At 45.9% G+C, this 25,377-nt stretch overlaps 1 protein-coding gene across 2 annotated transcripts; it reads left to right on the forward strand.

Moving 5' to 3' along the window:
* The first annotated feature begins 4,847 nt into the window (after window positions 1-4,847).
* On the forward strand, window positions 4,848-9,728 carry Cited1 (Cbp/p300 interacting transactivator with Glu/Asp rich carboxy-terminal domain 1). Of its 2 annotated transcripts, none has more exons than XM_051178939.1 (3): window positions 4,848-5,015; window positions 8,429-8,553; window positions 9,111-9,728. In XM_051178939.1, the coding sequence occupies exons 2-3, from the start codon at window positions 8,494-8,496 to the stop codon at window positions 9,654-9,656; spliced, it is 606 nt and encodes a 201-aa protein (XP_051034896.1). In that variant the 5' UTR covers window positions 4,848-5,015; window positions 8,429-8,493; the 3' UTR covers window positions 9,657-9,728. The 2 variants fall into 2 exon arrangements, with proteins under 2 accessions (XP_051034896.1, XP_051034897.1); XM_051178940.1 differs by lacking the exon at window positions 4,848-5,015 and adding an exon at window positions 5,440-5,561.
* Window positions 9,729-25,377: the final 15,649 nt, after the last annotated feature.

Raw genomic sequence — 25,377 nt, forward strand, 5'->3', positions numbered from 1 at the left:
TAAAAATCACTCATATGCCACCACATAGAGACAAACACATTTTGGAATAATCTATTATTTTTTTATGCACATATTAATTTTTGGCAAGAATTGAGTCATATTGTATATGCTATTTTTAGGTATCATTTTATTTTAATTATAAAAATAATAAGACCATAATACAGAAAAATGAGAAAAAATTACCCACAATCCCTTAGCAGCTAATATAAAAGCTGTTAATAGTTCAATATACTCCTTCCCATTTTTTTCAATTTGCATTCATAATTTTACTACAAGTAGAATACTACTGATTATGCACTTTTCAAGTTATGAATCTATAATAATTGTGAGAAAACAATGTAATCATACTGCAAAAACAATTTTGATGAAGGAAAAGTATTACTCATAATCCCACCACTCAATTATAATCACTGTTAAGCCGTTTTGGTATATTTTCACCTAAGTTTTTCTATGTACATAGAAGTTCAACAAAAACAGATCCCAAGTACTTAAGAGACTGAGGCCAAACAGCTGAAAGTTCAAGGCCTTCCTAGGCTACAGAGTAATATTCTGCCTCAAAAAAAGCAAAATATACTTTTTATGGAGTTTATTAACTATAAATTTATATGTACTTAAAAGAAAAATAAACCAGGTGTGGTGGTTTTAATCTCGGCACTTGAGGCAAGTGGATCTTTGTGAGTTCAAGGCCAGCCTGGTCTACATATTGATTTTCCGGGATAGCCAAAGCTACATAGAGAGACCCTATCTCAAAAAAAAAAAGAAAGAAAGAAAGAAAAGAAAGAAAGAAAGAAAGAAAAAGAAAGGAAGGAAGGAAGGAAGAAAGAAAGAAAATGACGACATTGGATTGATGAGATGATTGGGCAGGTCATGAGCCTGATGACCTGGGTTACATCTCCAGGATACACATGTAAAGCCATCCTCTCACCTCTACACATACACAGTGGCAAGTACAGAGCACACATGCACACATTCTTACACACACACACACACACACACCAAGTAAAGTACAATGGAAAAGAGTAATATACTATATAGTATAGAGAAAATAGAAAGATAATTCAGAATTTTGTCCCTTACTGACACTGTATTTTGGTGTTTTATTCACAGATTCTTACATGGTTGGAAGCATAGAAGTATTCATTTTGGAGCCTTTGTACCCTCTGCACCTTGGCATCATATTTATGCAACTTTGTACCCAGAGGTTTTATTCAGTATTTTCTCACGAATAAACATTTTTAAAACCAGGAACTTGGGAGGTAGTGGTTGAGCTACCAAGGGAAACTCTCTGGCCACGGACCTTCATGGTTGGTTTCTATTATAAACAATTTTACTCCTTATATGTATATGAAGGATAATTGTTTATATATGAGCGTATGTACGTATGTATGCTTATTTATTTATATGTATCCCAGGCTGTTCCTAAACTTGCTGTGTAGCCTAGGTTGGCCTAGACTTTGCTGTGTGACCCAGCTGTCCTGGAACTAATAATGATCCTGTCTCTGCCTCCTGATTACTGGGGTCACAGGTGTGTGCTGCCACATTGGCTCTCCTAAATATACTTGAATAAAAGTGTGTAGGGGTGGGAGGAAGAGATGCTTCAGGAGTCAAGAGCATTTACTGCTCTTGCAGAGGTCCTTGGTTCAGTTCCCAGCACCCACAGAACAGCTCACAAACCACTGTAACTCCAGTTCCAGGGCATCCAACTCCCTCTTCTGGCCTCCTGCATGTATGTGGTGCAAATGAAATCACAAAAGCACATACACATACTTTTTAATTTAAATTTGTACTTTTAAACTTTCTATACACACATCGAGTCCATTTTTGGAGTCCATTTCTACATTTACAGGCTGACCTATAAAATGTGATTATCTTTTATTGATCCCATTTTTATTCCTGTCATATAGTCCAGGCAGCTTTTGCTGTGGTGAGTGGAGTTTTTGGAAACAAATCTGCATTCTCATCTCCCTTTTCTTCCTGAGTTTTAGACCTCAGTCAGCAAGTGTTATTGGACTTGAAGAGTCTGAGAGCTGAGGCAGGGACAGGGCCAAAGGAAAAGAATCAGAAGGCACCCAATCCCAGCATGTACTAGCCATTTTACTACACAATATCCACCAGTCAAGCTAAAGCTTTCTTTCTAACCCTTACAGATTATGTGAATTTGTTGTGATATCCACTTAATAGGAAAACTGAGCACATATATACATATACCAATACAGTCTCTTACCCTAACACCACACAGCTAGCAAATGGCAGAGCAGGGATTTAATCCAGGCGACTGACCCTTGAACCTGCACCCTCGACCTCTTCTTTTTTCTCCAAGGCAGCAAGGTGTAGGGCTATAGGGTAAAGACTGCAGCCAGCCTCACAAGGATCAAAACTCCCTTCCTCTTGTCTGTGCCAACTTGGGCAGTTCTCTGAGGCTATTTCTACCTTAGGTACCTCAACCTCACAGAGCTGTCACAGGAGTTAAATGATATGATGGAAGGGAGAGAATGATCGATGCCCGGCTCATGGCTGGCATTTAGAAGGTTATTGTTGGGTGAGCATCACTTCTCTCTTGGCTTCACAAGCTTGTGGTCTAGTTGCCAAGTTGGAGAAAAGAGTTTAGCGGAGCTCCGAGGTAGCCTGGGGCGGGCTGGGAAGTCAGTGATCCAAGGCATATTTGCCTAGAAATGCAAATGTCTTCTTTGCTCCCTCTCAGCTTCTGCCACTAACCTCAACTCCCATTCCCCCCAAAAGGAAATGGGTGGTTTTTCTGCTTCAAAGCTGAGTGCTTAAAGACCCTCTCATTCCTACTCCCTGGGAGGTGGGCAGTGGCGATGACAGGAAGTCACCCGTGGGTGGGGGTCTTTCTGGAACTTGGGCAAATAGAAATGTGGTGGAGGGTGCTCCTTTTTCTGCCCTTCAGTGGTCCGGATGGGGGAGGGGGCTAGCTGTTGAGCAACTGCTCCAGAGACACTCCAGAAACAGAGATGAACATATGCCTCTTTCTAACAATTGGCCTGGGAGCCATCCAATAGACGGAGGGCGGATCCACAGGTCTGGGATCCGGAGCCTGCAGCCCAGCTGTGTCCGCAGTTTAGGAACCAGCTCCCCAAAGAGGAGGAGGGGGCAGGTCAGGGGTCCAAAATAGCACGCGTAATTAAAAAGTCTAGCCTAAGTCCGCTCCTTCTCCACCCTGGCTTTCACAAAAACTTTTCTCACCCCAGGCAAACACCAAGAAATTTTGGAGGTGTACCTCTCCTGCTACCCCAGTAGAGCCTTAGGGTCCCACAGATCGTGCCTTTTCCCTACAAGAAACTAGACACGCCCCACAACCTTCAAGCCCAGTGAGAAAATGCAGCATGGTGTGTAGAGTGTACTTGTTACCCGAGTTTGACTTGCAAAAGAGTGGGAGGGGGCAAGCAATGAGCAGCACAAGTAAGGCGGCTTGGCAGTCGAACTGGGGGAATGGGTTTCTCTGGTTATCCAGGGTACTCACCGCAGCTTCTTCGAAATACCCAAAGAAGGGCCTAGATCTGTCCCTCCATTTGCGCCCCCTGTTTGTAAGCAGGCGGGTGGTTCCATCAACAAACAGGACTCCGTCCGAAGAACAAATTCAGGACACTTGCGATCCTAAAAGAAGAAAAAAGATCTTCAGGTCTTCAACGCCAACTAAGACACAATATACACACACAGGGTGAAAATGCCTTTGCAACATCCCCCCACCCCCGTTTCCTTAACATCGTACTTAAAAAAATAAACATGTTTTATAAACAGTGTAAACTGAGTTGTTGAGAGGAGGGGTGGAAGGGGGTAAGGGTGAGAGTGGGGGGCTTGATTAAAGGGAGTAATCTTGGTGGCCTTCCTGCAAGGGGTGAGGTTGGAGTTTCCAGCCACACGGAATACCTTGAAATGAAAAACCCCAGATCTCTTTCAGTAAAGGTTTGTAAGACAACGTACCAACAAAGGGGAGATATGCTCCAAGTGCAGAATGTTGTTCTTGCTAGGTGTGAATAATTATATAATGATAATAAAATAACCTGGCATCGTGGGAAGGCGAGAGGAATCTCTGCGAACTCTGTGGCAAGCTTTTCGAACCCGCTGCCTGCTCTTGGCTTCTCCGTGAGCCATGTGAATTGCATGCATGCACCTAGCCCCACGGTCCAGTAGAACAGCATTTCTCAGCGTCGTTGCATCCTGCCAGCCTCTTTCTGCCCTGAATGACCACAGGACAGAAAGCCTTGAAACCAACCCTGGGCCTTGAGGGAAGCCACCGCTGCCATAAGATCCCTCTAAGTGGCCTTGAACAAAATGTAGGGAGTTTCGGGGAAAAGGTACCCTCCAGTCTCCGACATTCAGGAGACGATGTAGCCCGCAGAGGGCAAACGGGCTCAGAGAAAGCCCTGCAGAAAACTAAGATCATGCTTCGCCTACCCTGTCCCATGTGCAAGTCCCACCTCTGGGTCTTTTTCCCTAAGCCAACAGCTCTCCTCTCTACCCACTGAAGCTCGTCCTGGCCACCCGCTTGATTTAGGTCAGAAAACAGACACTAACAGCTCTCCCTCGCCTCAGTGAAATTACTAAGTGGAATTTATTGGGCAAGTCCATGCAGGGTGGTGGGGAGAGCCCACATCCTGGGTTAGGGCTGCCACCAGTTTTAGAAACATAGATACAGGCCAGGGCACTGGGAGAGAAGTGACCATAATCTGAGACCATCAGCCCCACCCCGGTAGCTGTGCCGTGCCCCCAGGGCTTAGGGACAGGAGGGGCCCGCACGGACTCCGTTCCCTAGCCCGCCCTTCGCTTTCACAAGATCCACAGTGACTGCACCAGCTCGAGCGCCTTTAAAGGGCCACACACGCCAGCCGCCACTATAAAATGTTCCCGGCCACACAGCTGCACAAGTGCGCTGCTGAGCTGCGGTGAGGAGACTTGCTCCTCCCGGCTGCTCCTCCCACAGCCTATCCGCGCGGGGCTGCTCCCAGCAAGGAGGACCAGACTAGAGGAAGGCACAGCACCCTCTCGGGCCCTCCGTAAGTATCCAGTTCAGATTTTGCCACCAACTCGCCCACGAGCCAGGACATGTGCTAATAATGCCCTAAGCCGGTTATAAAGACGTGAAAATTGGGGGGAGAGGGTAAAAAAGGGGGGAAAGGGGTCTGTCCTTCTTGGGATTCCTAGCCAAGACCAGCCTGCTGCCGTGTGCATGTGCGCCAGGGCTCTCCGGGCGCCCATGGGGGCTTGAGAGCTGGGTCCCCACGCAGAGAACCAAGCGTGGTGGCGGCTGCTAACGCCACCGCCCCGGAGTCCGGCGCCGGAGCTGCGGACCGGCGGGCACGAGAGCGGGCCAGGGCTGATCGGCGCTGCACGGTGCGGTAAGGCGGCACCGCGCGGCTGTGCAGGCTTTGCCCAGGCGCCTTGAGGTCGGGTGGCCTCCCGTGCGGCCGGCCGGGGGTTCTGAAAGCCAGCGGCTGGCGGCGGTGGTGGCTTGAGTACCAAGAGGCTGGGGGCTCGGCCGCTTCGGCCGCGCCGCTGTCCCCGCAAGGTTCCCTCTCTCGGGGCAAGCAGCTTGGCTGGAGGTAAGCAGGGCCGCCGGGCTGGGTGCTGGGCTGGGGCAGCGGGAGCCGAAGGTACGGCCGGCGGTCAGGCAATCCGAGGGTCCTGGGGACTTGTTTGCGGCTGGAGGTGCAGGGCCAGAGGGGGGGACGGCGGCCGGCGGGACTCGGCGGCCACTTGTCTGGAGGAATCCGCAGCACCAGCAGCACCAGCAACACCGGGAGCTCCACTCCCCGCGCCCGCGCTTTCTCGGGCTCTGCTTTCCCCGACTTTGCCAGTCGCCCGGACTGCATCAGGCCGATCCGGGGCTGCACAAAGCTGTTGTTTCCTTGGGGGCTGGAGGCTACAGGGGCTGTGGGCCGCGTCCCGCCAAACCCAGGGCTGCAAGTTGGAGCCTTCGGGTAACTTGCTTTCCCCCACGCAGCGGGCACCGCTCCTGTCCCCGCGCACACACCCCTCTCAAGGGGAAGCAGGCACCAGCCCTTGCCTCCCGGGACGCCTGACCTAGGGTGGGACAGCTAGGCAGGGTCACCCCACTTTTGAGCACTGTGACCTTGGGCAAGTTCTTGCACCTCTGGGAACCTCGAACGTTCTCTTAGCGGGGCCAGGAGCAGCGGCGGCTCCGGACACTCCGAGGACACTCGGAAGTGTTGGCGAAGCGCGCGAGCCGCCACCACTGGCGCCAAAGTGCGCCCCCGCGCGCGGAGACGCTGCGGGTCCCCAAAGTCTTGCTGACGCGGAGACCCCGTGTCTAGTCGCCTGTCTGCTTCTGAGCACCTGAGGTAATAGAAGCTTGGAGCCCTTGGGCACTGCTGCTCGCGCCTGGCGTCCGGGGCTGCATCCAACCAACCCCAGCGCCAGTGGCTCTCTCCGGGCGGGCAGGCGGGCAGGCGCGTCGAGGAGGCCTGGATAGCTGTCGGTAAACAACGGGCCTTTAGTTCTCAGGTGGCGAGGCTCGCTGGACTGCTTGGAGCGCGGGCAAGCCAAGCTGCAGTGCTGTTGGGATATTTTAGATTTCCCAGTAGCAATGGAGATGGAGTCTACCGGTTGGTGCCATTTTTAACTTTTGCTCCCCGGACAGGTTCAAGCCCCCCCCCCCACCTGCAGCTCCCTTTTCTCCCCTACCCCTTTTCATCCTCCCTGAGCTCGAGCGAGGACCGACCGACACGAAGGGTGGCCGGGCTGGGCCGGGCGGCTGGAGGCGCGAGCCGCGGAGCCGGCACTTGTTGCGTTGCGCTGCTTTTTCGCAGCAGCTCCGCGGCTTCGCAGTGGTCACTTCATGGCTTACCCAGACATTCGGAAGTCAAGTTTGTTTTTCCCCCTCAAATGTGCCGAGGGGTGATGGGGTGGGGGATAGAAAATGCGGCCGTGATGGAAAGGAAATATAAGATCACCCCTTAGACGGGCTCAGTGCTTTCTAGGCTGGTGCGCCTAGAGGGGCATGTTACAAGGGCCTGCCGGGCGATCCGACACCAGAGCACAAGCACTTGCCTCGTATTTTCTTCCCCCTGTTAGTGTTGCTCTGGGTGGGTGGGGGTTGTCTTTTGTACATTCGGTTATGAGTGGCGTACAAGGAGACAGAAGATGGATTCGAAGCTGAAGCGATGAAGAACTTGAATAGTGACGCTGCTGGCCCTCCTGATGATGACGCGCGCGGTAGCGCCCTTGTCTGGAGATAGATGGCTGAAAAATCCTAGGGTTACCTCAGAGCACTGTTTGCACTTCAGTCAAGCAGTGGTGCGGGAGCCAGCAAGTGCTCCCTCCATGTTTTCTCTCTTTTTCTTTTTTTCCTTTTGCTTCCCTACCCCACCCTCCGCCCCACCATAGGGGGCTGTTGAAAGGGGGAAAGGATAGTGGTACCTTTAGAAGCCAGCACATTAACAACCACCGGGGATAACAAGGAGAGTAGAGTCCCAGCAAATTCTAACCTCCTCAGGAAAATGACTCCTGGGTTCCTTAAGATGATCATGCTAAAATATATGAAGGTTTAAAAATACGCTTCCGGGAAAATAAGAATTTTTAATTTTCTGAGTTGGAGGTGGTTGTTTGTTACTTTTTGCTTTTTCCCTCATTCTCTTATCTTGACACTTGAGCAAGAGAATCGCTTCTTTAGAAGCCATCTGAGTAATTTCAGGTATGAGGACTTGGCCTATGGTCAGGACAGACATGTGGCAAAGGACTGCTAGATGCTGCTCTCCAAACTGCTGCTTCCAGGCTGAAAATCATCGGATTTTTCCCTCCAGGAAGAATCCTTTCTGTCATCGACACATGGGTGTGGCCTGGCTCTGGGCTCTGGGCCAGTTGTCCTAGGAAAGCCCAATCTAGGGACTGTCTTGTAAGGGCTTGAGACACGGAGGAACTGAGCTATTTCCAGCTAGTCTGTGGCTCCTGCTGTCTCAGAGCATCCAGAGCACCCTGATCTGCTGTCTTCTTCTAGGCATACCCCAAGACAGGGCTCTGGAGACTATAGGTCATCCTCCTGAAATCTCACTTTACCCCAGTCCCATTGGAGACCTGGGTGCTAGTGGTCCATTGACATGGTGTGCTGCTTCCTCGGGGACTTGTCTGCTCTGAGAATCAAGAACAGTGCCACCACCCCCCCACCCCCCGCCTCTGGACTCTGAAATAACCTGTATGAGTAAATGTTCATGTGCTCTCTCTTAGCATTGGGAGTGGTTGTTAGCCCCTGGCTGAATAGAGCATACTTCTGGCCTCAGGTCAGAGTTCCATGTCTGGCTCTGCTCCCTGCCCAGGTGCTCTCTGTTTTGAGTTTAACCCCACCAGCATATCTTTGCGTAGCTGAAGGGATTCACCCTGACTTGGAATTTTCTAGTGATTCCTTTGTCAAGAAAGCCTTTCGCCTTTATTGTTTCTTCTCTTTTACTTACAGACCAACAGCTCCAGCTGGAGGCATCAACTCGAACCAATTTATCTGACTTCTGCCCAGACCCTGAAATGCCAACTATGTCAAGGCCTGCACTCGATGTCAAGGGTGGTAGCAGCTCTGTGAAGGAGGTGGGTTTTGCCACTTTACAGATGGAGATGCTATGGCATGGAAAGATGGACTTTAGGGGAGGAGGCATGCACCAGGCCTTCCTAGGTGTAGCGTGTAGCAAGTGTGCTTGACCAGAGAAGATACAGCAGGGCTTTGGCTGGGGAAAAATGAGAATAGCTTTTGTCTAAAAGTGGTTGAACTGAACTCCCTAGGAGTATTGAAAGACAGGCAGCAGGAAGGGAGCAAAAAGGCAGAATTGGAACAAGACCACTGTGGCAAAGAGTGAGACAGAGGGAAAAGGGGGTGCCCTTTTTAGACCGGGGAGGGGGCGCACACAGTAGCAGGGGAGGAAGGCCCACTTCGGATAATGGGTTCTCCAGGACTACACCTAAGGTCTGAACTTAGGAATCAGAATCATAGTAACAAAAGAAACCTAACTGTCCTGTCCGGAGGCTCTTCCTGCCACCTGTCCACTATTCACACCAAATGCAGAGCATGCAGGAGCATTCCAGATACAGTGAATGCCAAAGAGAAAACCAGGAGGAGGGCTACTATGGTGTACCTTTCTGTCTTCTAGGATGCCAACCAGGAGGTGAACTCTCTGGCCTACTCGAACCTTGGGGTGAAGGATCGCAAAGCAGTGGCCATCCTGCACTACCCCGCGGCCACTTCAAATGGAGCCAAAACCAATGGAACTCCCACTGGCTCCCCAGGATCAGCATCTCCAACAGGCTCACCTACCACCAGCAACCCTACCAAACCCCCATCCTTCAATCTGCACCCTGCCCCTCACCTGCTGGCAAGTATGCAGCTGCAGAAGCTTAATAGCCAGTATCATGGGGCAGCAGCGGCTGCTGCTGCCACTCCAGGCCAACCAGGGGAGGCAGAGCCCCCACAAAACTGGGGTTTGGGTGCCCAGGCAGGAGGAGCGGGAGCATCGGGATCAGCGTCTCCTCCTGCTGGTGCTCAGAGCCCTGCTATCATTGATTCTGACCCAGTGGATGAGGAGGTGCTGATGTCGCTGGTGGTAGAACTGGGGCTAGACCGAGCCAATGAGCTTCCTGAGCTGTGGCTGGGGCAGAATGAGTTTGATTTCACTGCAGATTTTCCCTCTGGCTGCTGATGCCAAGTGTCCCTAAAAATCGAGGAGCAAAGCCACCAATTCTGTTGTAAATAAAAGTTACTTGCAAAGAGATAGCTGACTGGGTGTGTTTTTCATGGGGGTCTAAAGTTGTGGGGTGCACTCTGATAGTCTTGCTAATTCCGGACTGCAAGAGTCTGAGGGGGGTGGGGAGGACTGGCACAGGTGGTCTCAGAACTCTTGCTGCCACAACTGCCCTTATCTTCTGAGGGATCCAGGTACTTAGGTTCAATCCCCTAACACTCCATAAACACTGTCCTGTTGCAGTAGTCTGCAGCTTCCTTGCCATTGGCACACCCTTGGCTACATGGCATATGCTCCCAGAAACTCAGGGTTGAATGGATGGCACAATAGTCAAAGGCACTGCTTTTGCAGAGGACTGGGACTCAGTTCCCACAACCCACCTGGCAGCTCACAGCCATCCAGTTCCAGGGGATCTGACACCCTCTTCTGACCTCCAGCATCAAGTATATATGTGGTATACATATATACAGGCAATGCATACACATACATTTTTAAGTCACCAATCTAACTGGTCCATTCCTTTACCCATTTGCCTTTATGCAACAGATTAGGCCAAATATTCTATAACTAAGCATTCAGATACTGTCATTAATGCAAGATTCCAGATGCCTTCTTCAAGCCCCTCAGCCAACTCTTTGTTCCTCCTCTTCAAGCCTAGAAGAGTGAGCTAGTCTGTTTGTCCCCTAATTCCTACCTTCTTGGGCTACCTGTGTAAGGATGTCCTATTTGGACTGGCCTCTCCAACCTAAAAAGTACAAATGAGGCCCAGGCTTGACAAGTTCAATGTTTACAAATCTCTTGAGGCAATGTCTTCAAAAGAATGCCAAGCAACAAGATAATGACTCTCCCGCAGATCCTGGGTCATAATGCAACGCTGGCCTCATGTAAGGGCTGGCAGCTGCTGCCTACATTTCAGATTCCTGAAGATGTTCTTTCTTGACCATTGAACATTGCTAATTAGCCTCTGGGGGAACAACATGAGGCCTATCCCATGGTGAGCACATTCAAGAAGTCTACTACTAAAGGCACTCACCAAATGCAACCCTCCCTGAGAACCTGCTCAGGGTGGAGCACTTCACTAGGCACTGAGAACAAGAATTGGATAAAGTTTGTACCTTTGAGGGTGTTTCCCGTATCAGAGAAAGAAGGGCAGAAACATCGCAATAAACCTGTATTCTCCAGATCACAAGGAACAGTATTATTGGATTCCAGAAAAAGAAATAGCTCTATTTACCTGGGATGTTTAGAGAAGGTATTGTAGTATTGAACTGGTCCCTTTATTTATTTTCGTATCTCACAAGTAATAAATACATGGTAGACTCTTGTAAAAAGTAGAGGGTTTAGTGAATGTGGCTTCAATGAACGCTTGCCTCACATGCATGAGTTCCTGGATTCCATTCCCAGCACTGCAAAAATCAAAGCATTACTTAAGAAGAAATTTGGGTTGGACATAAATAGTCCTATCTCTGTGAGTTTGAGGCCAGCCTGGTATGCATAGCAAGTTACAGGCTACCCAAGACTACAGAGTGAGACCCTATCTCAAAAAAAATATTTTTTTTCAAGAAAGTAAGTCCAGATACAGTTAAAGAATCCTTTGTCTTACTCTCTCCTTTAATCCTGATTGCCTCTGGTCCTCCACAGAAATGACTGTTTATCTGTTCCTGGAGCGTCCTTGCCAACCCTGCTTTGGGCATTCCTATGAAGATATATCTATCCCTAGGGGGGAAAACCTGTTCTTTTAAGTCTAACAGCTGGCTCTAGAGGGCTCTAGAGGGGTGGCTCGGAGGTCGAAAGGTCTTTGAGAAGACCCAGGTTTGATTCCCAGTATCCACATGGCAGTTCAAACCAACTGTAGCTCCAGTCCCAGATCTGACACCCTCTTCTGGCTTCCACAAGCATGCAGGCAAAACAGCCATCCACATAAAATAAGTCATTTTAAAAATCAGCCACTACTGACGCAGGTGCCGCAGGTGGGTAGAGGGGCAGGGTGTGGTGCAGTGATAAGATGCATTAGTTAGGAACCTAAACACCTGGAGGGCCCCAGGGCCACTCTCTGCAGGAGCCTTCAAAAAAGAAATGAGTCTGGCCAGATTTTGTACCTGTTCCCTAGCTTATTCCCCCGACTGCTGAGCTTTGGGTCCCCCAGGACGGCAGAAGTAGTTGGTGTGAAGAGAGGCCTGAGTAAGGGGTCAGTACCTGGAAATCTGAAAATTGTGGAGGTGACAAGGATACAGTGGGGTGGGGGCAGAGAACAGCCTGGGTGGTGTTAGTGTATTAAGATTCTTCAAAGAAATGAAAACCATATATGTACGTATGTATATTATGACACATATAATGACATAGTACACATGAATAGATGAGATTGTAGAGCTCAAAAGAGTCCCTCAACCTGCTGTCTGCAAGTCAGAGATGCAAGAAAACCAGTGGGACAACTCAGTCTGAATGAGAAGGCCTAAGACAGTCAGAGGGCAGTCATAGCCCCAAGATCTGCAAACCAAAGTTTCAGGAGTGCTGAATAAAGTCCAAGGACAGAAGATGGACGACTCAGCTCACATTCACCGTTCCTCTCCCATTAGTTCTATTCAAGCCCTCAACAGATTAGATGATGCTTATCCACACATTCATTACTCAATCTACTGATTATTTCAAATACCAGTATCTCACAGCCACATCCAGAGATGAAATTGTACTGGCTGTACAGGACATCCTTAGCCCCACTGAAGTTACCACCACACCTAGAGAAGGTGTTTTTGTGAGGAAGAGAGCAACCCTGCCTCCTGGTGTCAGCAGCCAAGAAGTGTGGTCACCTGAGCACGCTCTAGGCAGAGCTAAAGGGGGAAGGGAGGCAAAGTGAGGCTTCTAGAGAGAGTCAGGTCTACTGGGGGAGGGTAGGGGCAGTGAGGATAGGGAAGGACACGGTGGAGGACGGTTGTGCAAATCTCTATTCCTGTGCCACGGTTTCACAGTCAGCCTTCTTCACAGCCGGATACCTTCATTTATTAGGTTACCGTGGAGTTCCAGAAGGCAAATTCCAGGTTCTCCTAGCTTAGGCCCTACTGCGCACAGATTAGCAGCACTGAGTGCTGGCAAGCCGCTCCCCCCAGCCTGGAACAGATGAGGACAGGTAGCAATGTCTCCCAGAGCCTAGTGACTATCCTGTTTCCGGTGGATAAGGTAGAGAGACCCTGTCTGTCCCTGCTTAAAAGAAACTCACAGTTCCAAGGCAGTCATGGCCTTGAAGGATGAATTGGACTTGCACATGGCAGCAAAACGGGTGAGGGTGGGAGCACAGCCTCCAATCAGAGGAACAAATGGAACATTACCAAGAAGATAGAACGGGGCCTGCTGGAAACCAGAACAAAGCACCAGAAAAACAACAATCTTGACATGAGGAGGCTTTTTCAAGGACACAAAGCCCAGAAGCTAGGAAAACATTGATATATTTAACTATGTTATTTAGCTGCATTTTGTGGGAGGTTGGTTTTGGCTTGCAGTGCAGCATCTCACTCTACAGATCTACCTGGCCTTGAGCTAACTGTGTAGTCCAGGCTGGCCTTGGATTCATGGCAAACCTCCTGCCTTACCCTCCAAAGGCTTGAAATTGCAGGCATGCACCACCACTCCAAAGTTTCGGTGCGTTTTAAAAACTGCTTGGCTTCTACACTCTTGCCTCTACTAATCCCAGTACTGCAGAGGTAGAAACAGGAGGATCACAAGTTCAAGTCCAGCCTGAGCTACATAAAAAAGACCAAGTATTGAAAACAACATCCATAGTAAAACACACACACACACACACGTACACACACACACACACACACACACACACACACACGTGCACACACACATACATGCGCCATAAAAGTCAGGCATGGTAGTGAACACCTTTAAATTCCAGTCCTCCTGAGGCAGAGGCAGGTAGATTTCTGTGACTTCAAGGCCCGATAGAGCTGCACAAGGGGACCCTGTTTTTAAAAACAGCATCACACAGATATGGTGGTGCACACCTTGGATCCTGGCACTTGGGTAGTAGAGGCAGTCAGATCTCTGTGTTCTACATGCCAGTCTACTCTACAGAGCAAGTTCTAGGCCAGCCATGGCTACCCACTGAAACCCAGTATCAAAAAAATATACATCATAAATAAAGCCAAAGACAAAAAGTAACCAACAAGGGGCTGGAGAAATGGTTCAGTGGTTAAGAGCACTTACTGTTCTTGCAAAAGACCAAGATTCAGCTCCCAACACCCACATCAGGCAGCTCACAACTACCTGTAATTCCAGTTTTGGGGGATCTAACACTATCTGGATTCCAAAGGCACCTGTACACACATGGTGCACAAAAAAAAAATCATGCAAGCACACACATACACATAAATAAAAATAATAAACATCTTAAAAGATAACCAATATACTAGAAAGTAACTACAATTTATAGGAACTATGAAAGTAATTCCTAGGCATGAATAAGTATAGACTCACTAGATCACTGGTCCAGTATAAAAATAGGTAAATAATATCAACAGATAGTTCACAGAAAATGAAACTCAGAAAAAGAGGTTTGGAGTTTTGAGGGGAGGAAAAACATACATTTGTTTTTAGTGCTAAGGATCAAACCCAGGGCCTCATACTTGCTGCACGTGTCCCATGTACTACCTCTGAGCCATACGCTCAGCACTTAAAATACTCAATAACTAATTTTTCATTGACATTCTTATTATATATTTTTTCGTTGACGTTTTTGTATTTTTTTCCTTCTGTACCAGATCCCCCATCCAATTTCATGCTTTTCTCTAAGAAACAAAACTGGGCATTGGTGACACACACCTTTAGACCCAGCACTCGGGAGGCAGAAGCAGGTGAATCTCTGTGAGTTCAAACCCAGCCTGGTCTACAGATCAAGTTCCAGGACAGCCAGAACTGTTACACAGAGAAACCTTGTCTCAAAAAAGCAAATAAACACACATACACACAAACCATATAGAATCCATTTAGTGTTGTCAAGTGACTCCTGAGCATAAGCCTGTCCCGATGTGTGGTTTGATGCACCCAGTGTTAACCCATGGGGAGGGTGATTTTCCCTCTCCTAACAGCAATTGATTCCAAATAGTTTCTTGGTTGGGGAAGGTGTCTTTCTCTGTCTTAGTATTTTATCTGGTGTGAATCTGTGCAGGTCTCATGCTGTCACAGTCTCTATGAGGTCATATGTGCACCAGCCCTGTTGTGTCTGGAAAATGCTGTTTCCTTGAAGCCAGCCATCACCTCTGGCTCCTGAAATCTTTCTGCCTCCTCTTCTACATAGATCCCTGAGCCTTGAGTGGAGGAGTTTGATGAAGACATCCCAGTTAGGAGTGGGTGCTCCCAAGTCTCTCATTCCCTCCTGTTGTGGATTTGTGCTAATTACCATCTCCTACAAGAAGAAGATGCTCTGATGAGGGCTGAGCAATGCACTGGTCTGGGTTCCCACAAAATGTTGTGGGGTCCCAAGAAGAGAGTGGGAATTCACAAAAGAATCTATATTTTAGAAAGAGGCTCACTTTGTAGCCCTGGCTGTCCTGGAATTTGCAATGTAGACCAGGCTGGCCTTGAACTCAGAGAGACCCACCTGTCTCTGCCTACCCAGCACCACACCCAGCTCTAAAACACTTTTTGCTTGCTTGCTTGGTTGAGACAGGGTCTCACTATGTATCCCTAGCTGGCCTGAAACTCACTAAGTAAAACAGGCAAGCCTTGAACTCAATGATCCTCCTGCGTCTGCCTCCCAAGTGCTGAGATTAAAGGTGTGCACCACCATACCTGACTAAAAGGTTTGGAAGACTTTTGTTATATATAAATATAGGTGTTTTGCTCATATGTCTCCATGTGTACCATGTGCTCACCTAGTATCCCCTAGGAACCAGAAAAGGATCCCTTTGAGCTGGAGTTGGTGTTGAAAACTAAACCTAGGTCCTCTGCAAGAGCAGCTAGTGCTCTTAGCCAATAACCCATCTCACCAGCCCCTCTAAAAGTTTTAATACTTAGCAAGAGGTGCTCATTCAAGTTAAGTGCAATTTTAAATTAACACAGGAACTTCTGGCTCAAGAAAAGAGATTATATAGACTCACTTTTCCCTGCTTCTCTCAATGAAGTGCAGTTATATACCGTAGACAGAAAGCACAAAAGAAAAAAAAGAGCAACAATGTTAACCTTCCACAGACTGGAAGATACATCTAGACTGAGTGACAAGGAGGACAGAAAAACTGAGGGATACTGGGAAATGGGTATGTTTTCTCTAAACAAGAGACTGGGAAAAGAGCACTCCAACAGGTGTCTAGCAGGAAGACTTAAGCCGTGCTCCATAGCTGAAGTTCCAAACAGTGGTTGTGGGCTTTGCCTCATCTGAATTCTAAGCTGTCTTTAGCTCTGTCTAGAGCTAAGGCTCCATCGGGGAGCCACATTATACTATAGCAGTACCAACAAAGCCTTGTGTTCCCCAGCCTTGCACTCAGCAGCATAAGAAGACCCTAATGCAGTTGCTTGCTCACCCAGGAACATCACCCAGCAGAATCAGACAGCTCAGAGCTTGGAAGGCCTTCTGTTCCTGTATATAGGACCATCGAAGTCTAGAACAGGAGCCCCAGGAAAAGCCAAATAAAATAACACTGCAAAGCCCAGAAAATGAAACTGGGGGACCAAAGCCCAAACTGCTGAACTATCTCTCTAGCCCTAACATAAAAGATTTAAGTGGGATCCAGAGTCACCAAACATTCGACAGAGAGATGGCTCAGCAGTTAAGAGCACTGACTGCTGCTGGGTGGTAGTAGTGAACACCTTTAATCCCAGCACTCAGGAGGCAGAGGTAGGTGGATGTCTGTGAGTTTGAGGTCAGCCTGGTCTACAAAGCAAGTTCCAGGACAGGCTCCAAAGCTACACAGGAAAACCCTGTCTTGAGGAAAAGAAAAAAGAAAAGAAAGGAAGGAAGAGAAAAGACTGCTTGCTCCTCCAAAGGACCTGAATTCAATTCCCAGAGTCCACAAAATATGGAACTACAGCTCCAGGGAGAGCCAACACCTCTGACCTCTAAGGACAAATACACTCACATGATCATACTTCCCCCTGCCACATACATACACATAATTAAATGTAATTTTAAAACGTTTTACTAAAGAGCCATTTAACATAACTGAAATGTCCAGGATGCTAGTTGAAACTCACTCATCTCAATGAGCCATGCAAACCACAACTGGGACAAAGTAAACCAGTCAACTGACATCAACATGAAGACAAGTCCAACAATGCAGCAATTGGACAAAGACATTAAAACTTCTCAATTAATTACAAAAGCACAAAATAATAAATCTGCCTAGAACGTGGCTCAGCAGTAGAGTGCTTGCCTTGCATACATGATGCCCTGTATTCAAACCATAATACTGACATTTAAAAAATAAGTACGTCTACCTGATAATACAGACTGTTATTCCAGCTCCTGGGGTTAGTGGAGGTTAGAGAGGAAGATTGAAAGTTTAAGGCCTGCCAGACTATGGAGTAACTTCAAGCCTAGACAACTCAGTGAGACATTATTTAAAAATAAAAAAGTTTTTTTTTTTTTTTTTTTAAAGGTCAAAGCTGCAGCTTGGTGGTAAAGCACTTGCCTCAAATTCCCAATACTGCAAAAGCAGACTAATAAATAAATAGATGGAAAAGTCTCAGCAAAGAAATATGTTATGAAAAAACAACTAAGCAGAGACCATAGTATTTTTAAAAGCTGAAATTTCAAAGATCATTTGACAGAGTCAATAGTAGATGTGAGGGCCAGGTGTGGTGCCATACCTCTTTAATCTGAGCACTCAGTGGGCAGAGGCAGGCAGAGCTTTGCAAGTTTAATGCCAGTTAAGTTGACATAGTGACTTCCGGACAAGCCAGAGCTATAACAGTGAAATTCTGTCTCAAAAAATATATATATAGAGAGAGAGGTGACAGAGAATGAAATCAGTGAACCTGGGGACATACAAATAAAATTTATTCAATATGAACTCGCTTGAAAAGTGGCAAGGTATGAGAAATTATATTAAGAACATTATTTGAAAATACTGATGACAACCACTAAGAATGCTACACATACTAATATAGTCAAAATCATTATCAATAAATATGTGTGGATGTAAAAAAAAAAAAAAAAAAAAAACCTTGAGCACAGCAAAGGAGTCAACACAATGAAGTGACAGCCTACAGAAAGGGAGAAAACCATTGCCACATACTCATCCAACATGGGATCACCATCCAGAATACAAAGAGTTAAAAAATGAAATACCAAGCTACATGTTGTAGTGTACACTGTAATCCTGGCCCTTAGGAGATATAGGCAGTAGGATCAGGAATTGAAGGCTTAATGAGTTAGCTCTAGGCCAGCCTAAGCTACATAGTGAGACCTTTTCTCAAAACAAGCAAAGAAACAATACACAAGGAGCTGGAGAGATGGCTAAGCAGAGGATCCTTGTGTAATTCCCAGAACCTACATGGTAGCTTGCAACCATCTATAACTCCAGTGGCTCTAATATAATACCCTCTTCTGATCTCTTCCTACACAAGGCACACACATGATGCACAGACAGACATACATGCAGGCAAAACACCCATGCACATAAAATTCTAAAATATATAAATAAAACACATAAAATTTTTAAATGCACAAATAAATATAAATAAACTTTAAAAACACATAGAGCAACAAATGTTGGTAAATATTAGTGCAGCCACTATAGAACTCAGTAGTGGAAATCTTCAGAAAACCAAAAGTATGGCTGGGAGTATAGTTCAGGTGGTACACTGATTGCCTAGCATCCCCAAGATACTGGTTCCGTCTCCATTGCTACATAAAACTAGATGTGGTGACATGCTCCAGTATTCCTAGAGCTCAGTACTTAGAGACCAGCAGATAAAGAGTTCAAGGTCACCCTTGCCTGAATCTCAACTTCAAGGCTAGCCTGGGCTACAAGAAACTCTTCCTCAAAAGAAACAGGCAAACGAGTCAAACAGAGCTGGGGATGCATGTACAGGAGACCACTTCCTGAACATAACTCCAGGAGCACAGACACTGAGATCAACAATTAATAAATGGGACCTCCTCAAACTTAGAAGCTTCTGTAAGTCAAAGGACACTGTGGACAAGACCAAACGGCAGCCCACAGACTGGGAAAAGATTTTCACCAGTCCTATATCCAACAAAGGGCTGATCTCCAAAATATACAAAGAACTCAAGAAACTAGTCAACAAAACACCCAATAGCCCTATTAAAAATGGGGTACAGAACTGAAAAGAGAATTCTCAATAGAGGAAATCAAAAAGGCTGAAAGACACTTAAGAAAGTGCTCAACATCCTTAGCTATCAGGGAATGCAAATCAAAACAACTTTGAGATACCATCTTACTCCTGCCAGAATGGCTAAAATTAGAAACACCAATGACGACATATGCTGGAGAGGATGTGGAGAAAGGGGAACACTACTTCACTGCTGGTGGGAGTGCAAACTCGTACAGCCATTTTGGAGATCAGTATGGCAGTTCCTCAGGAAAATGGAAATTAGTTTACCACAGGACCCGGCAATCACCCTCTTAGGCATATACCCAAATGATCCATATCCATGCAACAAAGATATGTGCTCAACTATGTTCATAGCAGCATTATTTGTAATAGCAAGAACCTGGAAGCAACCTAGATGCCCCTCAACTGAAGAATGGATAAAGAAGATGTGGCACATCTACCCAATGGAATACTACTCTGCAGAAAAAAAAAAAATAATGGAATCTTGAAATTCTCAGGCAAGTGAATGGAACTTGAAGAAACCATCCTGAATGTGGTAACCCAGTCACAAAAAGAGGAACATAGTATGTACTCACTCATATATGGGTTTTAGACATAGAGCGAAGGATTACCAGCCTATAATTCACACCACCAGAGGAACTAGGATACAAGGTGTATTCGCTCACAGAAGGAGGAAGGGACAAGTCTCCCAGAGCACAGGGGAAGTGGGGGGGCAGTGAATGGAGAGAGAAGTAGGAGAAAACGAAGGGGAGGAGAGGAAAACAGGTGCGACTAGGAAGATTGAGTCCGGTTAGGAATAGAAGACAGGAGAGAGAGAGAGAGAGAGAGAGAGAGAGAGAGAGAGAGAGAGAGAGAGAGAGAGAGAGAGAGAGAACATAAAAGAGGGAGCCATTATTGGTTTGAAGAGAAAACTGAATCTAAAGAAAGGTCTAGAGATCTACAAGACTGACTCCAACTAACCATTTGAGCAACGCGGAAAGGCTACCATAAATGCCCTTCCCGGATATTGAGATCAACAACTAACTTACCCATGAAGCCCTCATCTAATACCTGTTGGAAACAGAAGCAAACACCCATACATAAACACTGAGTCAAACTAGAATCCAGATGCAGAAGGAGAGGACAAGACCAGGTTGCAGAAACACATAGAGACAGCTGACCTGAACAAAGAGGAGCTAACGACCCCCCAGACTGTTAGCTGGGAATCCAGCATGGGACTGACTCAGGCCCCCCTGAATATGGGTCTCAGCTAGAAGGACTAAGAAATCTAAGGGACCTCAGACAGTGGAACCAGGATATATTCCTGGTGCACAAAAGGACCTTGCGGACACATCCCCCATGGAGGGATACTCCCTTAACCTAGAGACAGGAGAGAAGTCCTAGTACCTACTTCAAATGACTTGACAGATTTACATGACCCCACCTGGATGGCATTGCTCTACATGTGGAATTGGGGTGGGGGGAATGGGAGGGGAGGATGGTCAGGGTGCATGTGAGGGGGAAGAGAAGGTAAGAGGGAAGGAGGAAGGGAGGGAGGGAGAGGGAACTGGGATGGACATGTAAAATAAAAAAAGAGAGAATAATGGGAGTGAATATAATCTCTATATTCTCTATATGTTGTTTCCATAAATGAGATTTGTAAAATGAAAAATTAATTTAAAAAAACACTAGAAAGATGGAAAAAAAGACCAATACAGCAGCACCTAAAAAGAACCTTACAGTACGACCAAGTGACATTTATTTTGATATGCACTGTGCAGTTGGCTCTACATTCAAGGTTCATAAATGTGCTGTGAATAGCAGTACAGCCTGGAATCTCAGCAGCCAGGAGGCTGAGGCATCTGACAGTCTAGGCCAGGCTGAGCTACATAACAGTACCTTCTTTCTCAAAAAAAAAAAAAAAATCTCACTCAAAACTACACATGTAGGTTAGCCCAACAAAGTGGGGGCAGAAGAATCACTTGATTCCAGTTCATACTAAACCTGGGCAACATTGTGAGGCCTTGCCTCAAAAAAGTCAGATCAAAATAACACCTGATAAACTGGATATATGAGGGCATGTTTCCATATGCCTTTGATCCCAGCACTAGGGAGGCAGAGGCAAATGGAGCTCTGTGAATTTGAGGCCAGCCTGATCTACATAAGGAATTTTAAAAGAGTTAGGGATACAAAGTGATACCTATTTCAAAAGCAAAAAAAAAAAAAAAAAAAAAAGGAAAGGAAAGGAAAGGGCTGGAGAAATGGCTCAGTGGTTAAGAGCACTTAATGTTCTTGCAGAGGACTCAGGTTCAGTTCCCAGCACCCACGCGTTGACTAATAATCATTTATAACTTCAGTTCCAGGGGATCTGACACCTTCTTCTGGCCTCCAAGGCAACAGGCACACACATAGTACACATACATATGAGCAGGCAAACACATGCATAAAATAAAAATAAATAAGTACCTTTTTTGAAGGAAGGAAGAAGAAAAGAGGAAAGAAAAAAGGTAGAAAGGAAGGGAGGTAAAACAGTAGAGCCAAACATGTGGCCTCAGCTGTGGATTACTTGTCTAGCTGGCATTGGCATAGCCCTGGATCCCATACCTATTATCTTAGACAAACAAACAAACCCTGAGTGCATCATCCTTAATGAACACAAATTAAATGATTTCCCTTGAAGCTGAGAAAAAGACAAGGACGTATATTCTTGCCATGCTAATTTGTTTACCTGTCAGTTTGAGGCAGAGTTTTGCTTTGCAACACTGGCTGGCCTGGAACTCACTGTCTAGTCCAGGTTCCTCCAGCTTGCAGCAATCCTGCCTCAATACCCCAAGTGCTGGGATTCCAGGTATACCCTAGCACATTCGGCTTTTTTATTGTTTGTGTGTGTTTGTTTGAGACAGGGTCTTGCTATATAGCTCAGACTTACCTGGAATTCATAGCAATCCTCCTGCCTCAGCATCCCAAGTATAAGTTTATAGGAATGAGCCACTAACAATTCTGTTTTAATTTCTTATTTATTTATATGTATGCATATGTGTACATGTATGTAGGCATCTGCACAGGCTAGGAGAAGGCTTATGATCCCCAGAAGCTGGAATTACAGGTGGGCATGAGCCACTTGATTTGGTTGGTGGGAACCAAACTCCAATTCTCTGCAAGAGCAGTACAGGCTTATAACAGGTGAGCCAACTCTCCTATACCCATCATTTACCTTTCTTACACAAGATAGCACTATAAAAGCCATGTGTGGGCTGAACATTTGGTGGCACAGACCTTTAATCCGAGCATTTGGGAGGCAGAAGCAAGCAGATTGCTCTGAGGTCCAGACCAGCCTGGTCTACATACAGAGTGAGTTCCAGGACCACAAGGGCTGCACAGAGAAACCCTTTCTTGAAAAAGCAACGGAAAAAATATTACATGGAAAAAGAAAGAAATAAAAATAAAAATTACATGGACCAATAAATAAATGGCTAAAATTATTTGTTAAAGAAGAATAAAATAGGAGGAATTGTTATGATGGACAGTAAAGCTTCCTACAGCCAAAATATCACAACAGCTTCTAGGCTGGTTATTAATATTTTCCCCTCTGAAACTTCTTGAGCTGGGACCCCCACAGTTCAAACTGCCCTCAGTACTATTTTCCATGTGTCTACTAGGAGGGCCCATTAAGCCCGGCTTAAAGAATCCAACAACTTTTCTAATCCAAAGTCCCAGTCTTCCATATTCTTCTGACAAACGGTGTGGTCAGACCTATCACAGCAATACCCCAGTCTCTGGTATCAACTTCTATCTTAGTCTCTGTTTGAGGCCAGCCTAGGCCACACAAAACTCTGTCTTAAAAAAAAAAAAAGAAAGAAAAAGAAAAAGAAAAAACAGAGATGGAGGAATGGAGGGGAGACAATACATGTATGAAAAAAAAATGTTCAAGATCAATTACCCATCAGGGAAGTGTAAAAGAGCAATCTTATTCATGGGATCAGCCTTGAAGTTTATAAACAACGGAAAGGTGTGCCATGTATATATAGTGGAGATTTATTCAATCTTAAATAAAAAGAAATCATATTGTTTGCAGAAAAATGGATAGATAGAAATAATTGTATTAAGCAAAATAAACCAGACTCAGAAAAGACAATGTTCAATGTTTTCTTCCATATGTGGATTCTAGAGTTAAAAAAAAAAAAAGATGTGGTTTGGGGATGCTGCTCAGTGAAAGCTTGTATACCATATGTAATACCCTAGATTGATTAAATAGCCTCTCCCCACAACACAGGGAGCACACTTAGAATCACCTGGAAAGAAAGCCTCAAGGAAGGACTGTGGCGGCTATTCTGTTTACCAACTTGACTACACCTGGAATTAACTAAAATGCAAATGGGTGGGCACACCTGTGAGGCTGTTTTGTTTTTGTTTTGGTTTCTTCTTCTTCTCCTTCTTCTTCTTCTTCTTCTTCTTCTTCTTCTTCTTCTTCTTCTTCTTCTTCTTCTTCTTCTTCTTCTTCATTAAAACATTTGAAGTGGCAAGAGACACTTCTAATCTGGATTTTGTTTGTTTCTTTGTTTGTTTGTTTGTTTGTTTTGAGACAGTGTTTCTCTGTGTAACAGCCCTGACTGTCCTGGAACTCACTATGTAGACCATGCTGGCCTCAAACTCACAGAGATCCGCCTATCTCTACCTCCTGAGTGCTGGGATTAAAGGCATGCACCATCACCGCCCAGCTAATCTGGATTATTAAAATGGGAAGATAAACCTTTTATCTGGACCATACCTTATGTTGGTAACCTATTTAAAGGACATGGAAGAAGGAAGCTTTTGCTCTGTTTGTCTGCTTGCTGTCACTATCACTAGCAAGTCCGTTCCTTCACTGGCATTACGCCTACTTCTTTGGGATTCTGGCAAATACTAAAGACCAGCTTTCAATATTCAGCCTTGTGGACTGAACTACTGGATTCCTGGACCTTCCATTCATAGGCACCCATTGTTGGACTAGCTAAACCACAACCCATACATATGAAATATACACATATTTTTGTTCTATAAATTCTGTTTCTCTAGAGAACCCTGACTAATAGAGAGACTGTGTTCATTGGGCTGGCCTGAGACATATCTGTTGGGGATTGTCTGAAGTTAATTGAGGGCTGGAGAGATGGCTCAACTGTTAAATGCTAGTCTGACCTTCCTTCAGAAATAGACCGTGACTTAGAATTGTGAGCTAAGTAAACCTTTATATTAGTTCAAGACTAACCTGGTCTACATAGAAAGTTCAAGCCAGCCTAGCTACATAGTAAGGCCCAATCTCTCTCTCTACACACACACACACACACACACACACACACATACACACACACACACACAAAGCCACCATACCCAGCCCTTGTAAGTTCACTTTTGTCAGGGTATTTTATCACAGCAACAGGAATGAAACTAGGACACACACAAAACCAAATGAAAGCAGAAGAAACATTGTTTGGAAAGAGGACAGGAACCAGTGCAAAGAGGGGGAGGAAAGAGAATAATGGAAATGAATATGATGATGGTGTATTTTATACTGTATGAAAACATGATGAGAGCTAGGGAAATCACTCAGTGATTGACAGCTCTTATGGAGGACCCTAGTTTAATCCCCAGCACCCACATTAGGAGGCTTACAGCCTCCTATAAGTCTAGTTCCAGGAGATCTGACAGCCTTCTGGATTCTGCAGGCTCCTACATGCACATGATACACATAAACTCATGTAGGCACATATATACACACATAAACAAAAATAAACAGATCTTTAGAAAATATCATAATGAAACTCACTATTTTTGTATGCTCAATTGATCTCAGTAAAAGTATTGAAAGAAAATATGTTTACATAATGTAATACTCAGTCATTAAAAAGTGTGGTACTGTGTATTGTGGCTGTATTGGCATGTTCTCAAGAAGAACAGACGAACAGAATGCATATGTATTATGAAAGGGGATTTACTAGAATGGTTTACATGACAGGGCCTGGCTATCCCAATGATGGCCAGCTGTATAGTGGAGATGTGGAAGAACCCAGTGGATGCTGAGTCCGTGAAGTCATGCTGGATGACTAGAAGAATTAGCTGCTGGTATTGAGTCCACATGGGTGGGATGAAGAAGCTGGAGACTGAAGCTGGGAGGATGGAGGTAGAACCAAGGGGAGTGCTTGGTGCGGCGCCTACAGCTCGGAGTGCAGGAGAACACAGCCAGGTGTTATGTGGCAGCTTCCTCCAAAAAGACTCTACCTTAAAGGGAAGCTCTTTATGACAGGAGATAAAGATGCAAACTAGCTTCAAGAAGTCTCTAAAACTGACCAGATTTCACTAGGCCCCTCCCTCTTCAAGAGTATATAAGCAATAAAGATTGTTAAGAGTCTCTCCAACAAGAAGCAGAAAC

This window comes from Phodopus roborovskii, unplaced genomic scaffold (genome assembly GCF_943737965.1).
Source record: "Phodopus roborovskii unplaced genomic scaffold, PHOROB, whole genome shotgun sequence".
Taxonomy (NCBI): domain Eukaryota; kingdom Metazoa; phylum Chordata; class Mammalia; order Rodentia; family Cricetidae; genus Phodopus; species Phodopus roborovskii.